At 34.3% G+C, this 9,754-nt stretch overlaps 1 protein-coding gene across 2 annotated transcripts in view; it reads right to left on the bottom strand.

Annotated features, from left to right (window-relative positions):
* Nucleotides 1–2,711: 2,711 nt before the first annotated feature.
* The window catches only part of LOC129269685 (neurogenic locus notch homolog protein 1-like), a 56,644-nt gene continuing 49,601 nt past the window's right edge, over nucleotides 2,712–9,754 (bottom strand). For both annotated transcript variants that reach the window (XM_064105226.1, XM_064105225.1), the window contains 9 exons: nucleotides 9,313–9,426; nucleotides 8,613–8,732; nucleotides 8,024–8,140; nucleotides 7,332–7,448; nucleotides 6,716–6,829; nucleotides 6,055–6,174; nucleotides 5,200–5,350; nucleotides 4,579–4,728; nucleotides 2,712–3,288 (listed from right to left, as the gene is read on the bottom strand). In XM_064105226.1, coding sequence (XP_063961296.1) covers nucleotides 3,210–3,288; nucleotides 4,579–4,728; nucleotides 5,200–5,350; nucleotides 6,055–6,174; nucleotides 6,716–6,829; nucleotides 7,332–7,448; nucleotides 8,024–8,140; nucleotides 8,613–8,732; nucleotides 9,313–9,426 — 1,082 coding nt within the window. In that variant the 3' untranslated portion in view covers nucleotides 2,712–3,209. The remainder of the gene's footprint in view (nucleotides 3,289–4,578; nucleotides 4,729–5,199; nucleotides 5,351–6,054; nucleotides 6,175–6,715; nucleotides 6,830–7,331; nucleotides 7,449–8,023; nucleotides 8,141–8,612; nucleotides 8,733–9,312; nucleotides 9,427–9,754) is intronic.

Here is a 9,754-nt window from a genome sequence, read left to right as displayed (position 1 = left end):
TTCAATCAAACGAAATAGGATGTAACAATTTGTAATGTTATTTTTATAGTAGAAATTTCCTTTTGCTAAACAAAAAGTGTTTATATATATATATATATATATATATATCTTGATAACAGCCCCGTTTAAACCCCATCCAAAAGACAATAAAGACTGTTGAGCAAACTTATAGGATCGATGAAAATTCATATTCATATATAAAAGATTATATATATATCCAAAGTCAATGTGGAAAACTGAAGCTTTCTAATTTTTAACAAAAAAATCTAAAATATTAATACTTATCATTATTTTTATTTTTTGCTCATGTAGGCAGTGGATAGGGCAAACCACTAATTTTACTTTTTTGTTGTATATATTACATCTCTTCTGGTTTACAGTTCATCTCATCTGGTTTACAGTCCTTTTCAGGACTTCGCTCACTTTCAAGAAAAGAATACTTCTAATAGTCTCTGTTCATTCTTTCTCGTCTTTCCATTTCAATCTTTCTGCCTGTATTTCCTTCCCTTCTTCATATTACACATGGTGAACCGTAAACCTTCTCCCCTTTACAAACTCCACCATGCAAACCTACAAAGATCATATTACATCTGTTATGCTCACTGTTTTGTTCTCTGTAATGTTTGAAAGAAAAATAAACAAACTTAATTTATCTTTGACTCGAACTCATAACTAAAGATTGATTGAGCCATCCCTGAAATTAAAGGTAATGAACCATTCGTTTTTTACGTAATGCCATGTAAATAATTAATCTTGCCGATATGTTACAAAAATACTAGAATCCCGCCCTTTTTCAAGGTGCACACTGTATAGGCCTACTTAGCTGCAGGGGTGGATCCAGGGTTACACCGTCCCGGCGGGGGTGGTATTCTAAATACTGCCTTTTTGTCTAATTTGAGTAATTTTTTTAAAATTTACTGTTGATTTTTCAACATTGTACAGGGCAAACATATATCATTAAACATAATGTAAGCGCGAAGGTCGAGCTTTTTTTTTTAAATAATTCATTTACTGACCTGAATAGGGTGACCTTATAAGCACCGTGTGAATTCATCAAGATCGATGATAGGTAGGCGTAGTACGGTGCGAGCGCGAAGCGCGAGCTAAATGTTTTTGATATACTGTCCTCATAGCATTTTTGTTATCATGGGAAAGAAATAATATCATCAATAAAGAACGCTATTATTGTAAGCATGAATATAATTGGTATTTTACTCTACAAATACTACAGGCGTGCAGGAGTGCAAGCTGAAAATCAAATTGACTAAAAAACGAACATGTTTTTTTTAATACCGGGTAATCATAAATGCAATACATAAGCAAAAGCGGAGGGTTTGAGATTCCGATGACCAGGGTTCGATTCCCACATGGTGCGCTAGGGACCTTTGATATGGCTTTAATCCTCATTATCAGGTCCATCGTCGGTCCTTTGATTGCTTGCTATTACAAGCATTCACGCTTTCTTAGCAATCAGATTTTATAAAATCAGCACCAGGTTAAGATGTACTAGAACTTCTCTTAAAGAATTCATTAACAGGATGTGTATCTCAGTAACCAAAACATATATGAGCGCGAAGTGCGAGCAAAATTTTTGTTATATTCAGGAGTAAAACCATGACATTAATGAAAATGCGAGGAGCTAACTATAATGACGTAAGAATTAGACCTTTCATTGCCAATTCTAATTCTTAATTATGAGTAAAATAGGTCTATCATTAAACGAGCCATCCTATGGCGCGAAACGTGAACGGATTTTTTTTTAATTATTATAATGTCTTAAAAGGTTGTTTTTTTTTACCAATATCCCCTTATTTTCTGCACTTTTTGTCATCCTTCTATTTTTATATCCTTTTCTTTTCTTATCCCCTTCCTTCCTTTACTTCGTTTTCTTTTCTCTCTCTTTTTTTCTTGCGCCGCGATGGGGCGGGGGGAGGGCACGCCCACTATATCCGCTTATAACTAGCTTTTCATTTCCCTTCCTTTCTTTCATTAATTTGATACAGAAGGAAGCAGGGCTCCTAGGCTCTGAGGCTCAAATTTTTTATTTTATTTTTTCTTCCTTCTCCGTTTCCCTTCTATCTCTATCTCTCTACCCCTCTCGATCTTTCCTCTTCATGTATTTCCTGCCCCTTTCCATTATTTACTTCTTCCTTTCTTTCCTTCCCCTCTCACTTATCCTTCTCTTTCTCTATATATTTCCTCCTTCCTTTCTATATCCTCTCCCTTTCCATTTTCTCGTTATTCCCTTCTTTTCTTTCCTCTACCCATTTCCATATATCTTTTTTCCCTCTCCTTCCATTCTTTCTTTCTTTTTCCTTCTCTTTATCTCTCTTCTCCCCTCCCCCTATTTTCCCTCTCCCTATCCCTCTTCTCTTTCTATCTCCTTTTCCCTTCATTCTCCTTCCCCTCTCCGTTTTCTTCTTCTTTTCCTTCCCTTTCTATCTCTTTTCCCCTTCCTTTTCTTTTGTTTTCCTCTCCCTACCTTTCCCCCACCTATTTTTGTATTTTTTTTTTTTGGGGGGGGGGGAGGTCCCCGAGGGTAAGGCCCCTTGAATATGCGAAAAGACTAGGAACCCTTGGGGAGTGCACAAAATATGATATTCTAGACATAAAGTAGCAGAGAGTGAAGTGTTTGGATATCATATCTGGATTCATTCATTTTAAATGACTTGAGATAAAGACTCGCATGGAAGACAATTACTTGTAAGTGATCGGAGAGTAAATAAATCTTTATTATATTTTGCGATAGGAAATATTATTACATATGTGCTAAATTATGGTTTCAACAGATCATATGACACAGATATACATGGATATTCGATGAAGAACATTTAAGTAAAGAAATATATTTTTTAAGTTAGTTTGAAAAAAAAATCCAACGCCAATGTTCGAATATGTTCGTTTTGCTTGAAGAAACCAAACGTTATTCATTAAATTTGTAGATAATCATGCTTAAGAAATTCAGATCGATGATTGTCCAAAGTATTTTTAAAGTATTGTCCTAAAGAATTGTATTAACTCATGACCATTATCCTTCCCGATGTTCGGAAATAAATTGCAGGTATCAAAGTTTTAAGAAAGCCTTTATTGTTCACGTCAATGAAATAAAAAAGAAAAATAAATTCACTTCAAATATATAAGAAAATGCGTTAAACATTAAACGTTTGATAAGCAGAAATGGAAATTCTGTTGCATCGCTTTTTGTCCAGTTAGAGGTGGGTCTTCTGCATCTCATCCGTACTCTGCGGCCAGGGATTCTCGTAACTGTTCACCTCTCGCACATTCGATCTAAAAAAGTAAATAATAAAAAAGAATATCAGAAATTTTGCACAACAATAAGAATAGTAAAGCAATCTTAAGCAGAATTTTTGCTCTGCTCGGCATGGCGGAGGTGGTGGATTCATTTTGGGGTGATCTGTCAAGTGATGATCTGTTAAAAAAAGAAAATAATCCAACATTTCTATAACAAGTTCACCATCAGCCAATCAAATCTAATGATTTCAGTAACTTATAACTGTCATTGCAAATCTGCTATCATTCAAAACAGGACCCTGAAGCCAAGCGGCGTAGTGAGCCTAAAAAATGAGGGCGCCAGATATGGCATATTGGGCAAAATTAATATAAACAAAACTGTAAGCATGCAAAGCGAGTAAGCAAAGATTTTGACATTTAAATTACAGAAAAAAAATCAAATTTTGTGATAGATTTTGACATAATATTCAAATGATATATTTCACTCTTCTCTATTTCTTTTTCTCTTTTTTTTTCTTGGTCTTGAAGCCCTGCCCGCCCCATCTGAACACCCTTGCTGGAGACCAAGAATTCATACATGCGTCCAACACGTTTGTTCACTTTCATTAATTTGGAAAGACTGAGATATGACTAATGTTTAATTAAATTGACATTCCATTGACATTTAGGCACTCAATGAACGAAATGTGTTATTTTGGCAACATTGTGCTGATATGATAAAGATACCCTTTTTAGAGAAGATCCACGAGGCCGGGTGTTACGGTACGATTGTGTACATCAAAAGATTTTCTGCTGATCCCGATCTTTAATATAAACTGAAAACACTTCGTAATTGTAACCATGTATAAGTAAACTATGCATCTTCAGAGCATGTTTTTCAAAAGCAAAGTTCATACGATTAGGATAAGCAAAAAATAACTTTGATGTAGACAAAAGTTATCATCTGCCTGTAGGATCCTCGGCCTCGTGGGCACTAGCATATAGTGAATCTTTTGTGTAATGCTTCCACTCTTTATTCTCTTCTTTTTGTTTAATGGCAACCAGTCAAAATTGGTAGTGATATTTCTTTTTTACCTGATTGCTAAGAAAAAATTGACTATTTTAGTCACAGCATTTTTTTCCCTTTCCCCAAAACAAGTTATATTTATCTTGTCTTTTTTTCATTCCTTTTCTTATCATTTTTTACAAAATAAAACAAAATCCCTTTCTCTTGCTTTTCGATTTTGACTCATATAACTATCAGGAAATGCAAATTTCTTGTTTTCTTCAAATTATGTTTTAAGTGATAGTCTTTGTTGTTCTACTTTAATAAAAAGAGAGACTTACTCGACAGCATGCGGTGGCAGGAAACCATAGTCATTCTCACGAGAGAGTGGACGATCAATATCATCAAAGATCGGAAGAGTGTCATGTAGCTGTGAGTTAGGTACTCCTCGCTCCCTTTCCTTCTTCGCTAACTCAGCGTCGTAGAGGGCACTGTAAATGATATATATGACAGTGACTTTGTTATTCACTACCATTTTAGATAGGAAAGGAAGTGCTTCGGGTTATAGATATTAATACATATATTTTCCTTGTACGGCCACCATATGAATTACCATTGCATTTGACTATCATACCGACTAAAACATTAACAATTATGATGATAATAATGATAGTAATGATAATAGAAATAATAACGATATAATAACATTATCATACCTAGATTATCATTTTACATTCTTCATACAAAATTGACGTCTATTTTGTTTCCTGATATGGATATACGTATATATTAAACATATGGTAATTCAAAAAAAAAAAAAAAAAACATCTGTACAAAAGAGGAGTTTCTGTGTAGCAAAAATAAACAAACATTTGAACGATATACCTCCTCAGTTCTTACTGAAATCATATGCACGTTTATCTTACATTATGACTTTTTGGGTGAAATCGTTTGGAAATTACCTTTTCTTCTTCCTACAGACCGAGGATGAAATGAATAAGAGTAAGAAGAAGATGGCAATAAGAGCCAAGGCCACGATGAGAAGAATGTACCACGGGTTAAGATTGATAGATCTCCCCAAGAAAGTGTCTCCACTCTGCGCCAGCGGGATATCTGGATAAATAGAAGGGAAAAAAGAATGCTAATGAATATAAGTGATATATACATAAGGGGTGTAAGCGATGAAACCATCATAATGAAGAAGAGGTTGGGATTTTTCTTAAAGAAATAATGTGTGTAGGTCTCAGAAATAGTTTCACTTCACAAATAATTATGATGACACTCCTACCACATAATAAAAATAATGATAATAATAATGACAATGGAATAATAGTGCTAGTGCTAATAGTAGCAGTAGTAGTAGTAGTAGTAGTAGAAGTATAGTAGCAATAATTATTCCATTATCACTTTTCAAATTTTTTTATTTTTGACGATGGTAATGCCTTTCTCATGATATTCACAAAGGATATTGGCAACTGTAATTAAGTGAAAATAAATAATCTACAATAATGTATTTCTACTTTATAAATATAAATATAAATACAAAAAAAGAATTTTAGAACCACAAATGTGAATTACTTGCTGAAAAGTATACTGATGATTTCTTATTAGAATAATTTCTTTAAAAATTGAAACTTTCAAAAACTGAAAACCAAAGAAGTTTCAACAAACATTTGATACAATTCCTGAAAAACAATGTAAAGAGGGATATCAATGCTGATTCGCTGTTTAACATTCATATTCTCGATTGCATCCAAATTCCAAAGTGAAAAATAATATAGCTTCACGTCCAGATACAAGGACGCCATAATACTTACTAACAGGAGAAGCACAAACAGGTTGCTCAAGGGAATCAGGGCACTGACAGAAGAACTTGTTGATCCCGTTCAGGCAGGTTCCTCCATTCTCACAGGGGTTACTGCTACATTCGTCTATATCTGATCACATGACCAAAAAAAAAAGGAAACTGGTTTACAGATGAGCTATTTAGTCTTTCTTTTCCACCCCAGCGCATCTAATAGAGGGCCTACACATACACATTATTTAACCGATAGAATAGAATGATCGACACCCCCCTTCTTATGATATTCCTAGATTCACGATATCAAGGGTATCAAAATCACCGATTTTAAAAAAGGGGTAGTTTTTAAAGACTGGTCAATGGTCAATCGCAGGGTCAAACGTATTTAGGGTATTTTTTTTCCAAAGTTTTTTTTAAGACTAGCCAAACGTGTTTAGGGTATGTTTTTTCCCCAAGCTTTTTCCCCAGGGTCATATTCTGGTGACAACTTGTTTAGGGGCCAAAACTTAAAAATAAAGCCCGCGAAAAAACTTGTTTAGGGAGTTATTTTGCACACAGAGAAAAACTCGTTAAGGGGGTGTTTGGAAATAATTTGGCCATGCGTGTGTATAGCAATACACTTGAATGCCCCCTACCCCGGGCTGAAGGTACTATGTACGCTGGTACTGGCATCTTACCTATTTCACAGATATCTCCAGAGAAGCCGCTTGGACAGTAACAAGTGAATGCATTGACACCGTCTTCGCATACACCGTTATTAGCACAAGGATATGGATCACAGTTATCAATGTCTGGACAAAGATAGACCAAAAAAAATGAGAAAATTGGTTGAAAATGTGATGCTAACATAGCATATCAAGATGAATTTGACCTTTTTCTGTTGATCAATGAATTTGTTTTGACACCCATTATTTGTTTATCACATAATATTAAAAATAACGATAACGATGTAATTAATCATGATAATAGGGTTTTATAATTTGTAATGCACCGTTTATGAATGTCTCATCTAATATATTATGCATCAAGTAATGCAATATCTTATTGCCTTAACCAACGGCATATACTGAGGCGCTGGATAAAGCTAATCCTCAAATGCTCTATCAAGATTTTGGAATAATGGGTAGCCACATGCCACACAAAGCTGTCCTGATTGCTTCTAAAATGAGATTGACAAAATTTTATTCTGATATTGAAAAAAAAAAAGAAATATGTGAATATTGCAAAAGATATAATTAATATCACGAGATTAATGACATTTTCTCAATTTCTTGTTTGTGTGTTGATACATACTTGTTTCACAGAATTCACCGGTGAAGCCGGAGGGACAGGAACAGAGATAACTATCATCGATGTACGTGCAGAGGGCGCCATTTTGACACGGGTTTGCATATACACACGTCAGAGTAACTGTAGTGGAGAAAAATAGAGGCAAGTGACTTTAAAAAGTTTATATAAAAGACTTTCCTTGAAAGATAAACACAAAGAAATACCTGGTGCGAAGACGGTAAATAATCATCAACCATCTTATATTTGTTCTTTGTAAATGACATTCACAAACACACAAAAAAGGATATCTGTATATTATTCTATAAATGTTGCACAGAATTTACAAAATGCACAAAACAACGAGATGGCAATGATCACATGAATGAATTATGCGCTACGTATAAAGAGATAAACCATAAAGGCATATAAATCTTCTCCTAACTCCTTTCCTTCTACAACTTCATTTTCTGTTACTTAAACTAATTCAATCGCCTCCATCAACACAACATTAACTTTTTTCTACAACGTAAATTCTTGCATGAAACTGTTTACTCACTAACAAGTTCTCGAAATAATCAAGAAATGGATACAAATTTGAAAATAACACGAGAACAATCTTAATCTCACAATTCATTACCGATCAATAAGACAAAATAAATAAGAAGCTACAGTGAAGGGTTACAAAGGCAGGAGTATCTAGAACCGGAAATCCTTACCCTGTATAGAACAGGTGGTTCCAATGTAGCTGTCCGGGCAGTCACAGGAGAAAGTTCCATTTTCACTGGCACATGTACCTCCATTCAGACATGGTGCATCGCGACAGTAATCTACATCTAAATGCAAAACGATAAATAATGATATATAAAATTAGAACAAATGTTTCACTAATGAATATGATTATAGGCATCTTTACGTTCCCATAAATGCATGAGATTCTATATTGTTATCGAAATTTCAATATTCCGTCTGGATAAGTAAAACAAAGTTTTAAAAATACTCTTCCGTTCACAAACCATCATAATTATATCCCCTCCCTATGAGTTGAATTTCAATTTGTGGGGTTCAAAAATGCTGAAATTTAGAAACTGTTAACTTCATGCATTCTGTTTTAGCTTATATGAAACAGATTTAATTTTATCACATTAATTCTGATGAAAAACACTACGAATGTACATCCCATCATCCCTAATATTGAAGAAAGAGCTATCAAGTGCAAGTCCCTACTGCGCGCATTTCAGTTTGTTGAAAAATCAAGTTGCGTTTGATAGCATTTATTTCTGCAATGGGCCTATATGATGCATTTACCTCTCTCGCAGTAGATTCCAGAATAACCGTCTTGGCAATCACATTGGAAGAGTCCACCATAGAAGGAGCACTCACCGCTGTTCTCACATACATTCTTTATGCAAGCATCACTGATAGGGGCTAGATTGGTAGAGAGCAAAAAAAAAAACCATTCATTTGTGAAATCAATACGAGGGTGGTATTTTTCGGTGTTTTATAGCAAATGAGTTTAGTCATTGAATCTGAAATTTCAAATACAAATAAATGAATAAAATGTCATATTTGGGCGTAATCGGGGATTATCTATGTCTTGGCAATAATGCTATAAAAAAGACAACGAAAGTACTCCTTTATTATCTATTTATACTTATCACATTAAATCTATCACAATGTCTACAATTTGTTGTTTTGATCAAATTCGTTAATAAAGAAAGCATTTTGGATATAGGCTGTTATTGGTGATCTAGACATAAATGTCATTCATATTATGTATTGACTTTATCTTGACTTATGGGATGGCTTTAGATTTTATGATTGTTCTGTGCAAGGATTCGTGCCCACTCAATGAGAGTTCATTTTAAATTCATTATTGATATAACCATGTTGTTTAATAAATCATCTCATTCTCTTACGTTAAGGATACACACACAAGCAGGTCCCATAACAAATGTTTTAAATAACAATTTAGTTTGTCCATCTTGAGAGCAATCATCGCTCATACCTTGATCACAGTTGACACCAGTGAAGCAGTTAGCACAGATACAGACATAGGACCCAATGAGATCCTGACAGGTGCCTCCATTCAGACAAGGATTTGAAGCACATTCGTCGATTTCTGTTCAAGAAAAAGATACCAATTATAATCTACATAATAGTAATAGTGCCCCTTGGCTCTGATCTGTGGGTTTTCCATTTAAAATGATAATTTACAAATTTGTGGTAAAACCTTCATCATTATTGATGTGCTTGCACAGGTATATCATATAAAGATATTCCTTGTTAAAGAGAGAGGTAAGGGAATGGGGGACAGGAAAAGTAAAAAATAACAATGAAGATAGACAGAAAAGTGAGAGAGGGGGAGGTAAGAGGAGAAGGAAAGGGAAAGGTATATAATAGTTTCATACATGTATTTCATAGAATCAACACATAATATTCTTTAAATA

This window comes from Lytechinus pictus, chromosome 10 (genome assembly GCF_037042905.1).
Source record: "Lytechinus pictus isolate F3 Inbred chromosome 10, Lp3.0, whole genome shotgun sequence".
In the NCBI taxonomy this organism is placed as follows: Eukaryota; Metazoa; Echinodermata; class Echinoidea; order Temnopleuroida; family Toxopneustidae; genus Lytechinus; species Lytechinus pictus.
This window is presented reverse-complemented; position numbering and strand designations above follow the sequence as displayed.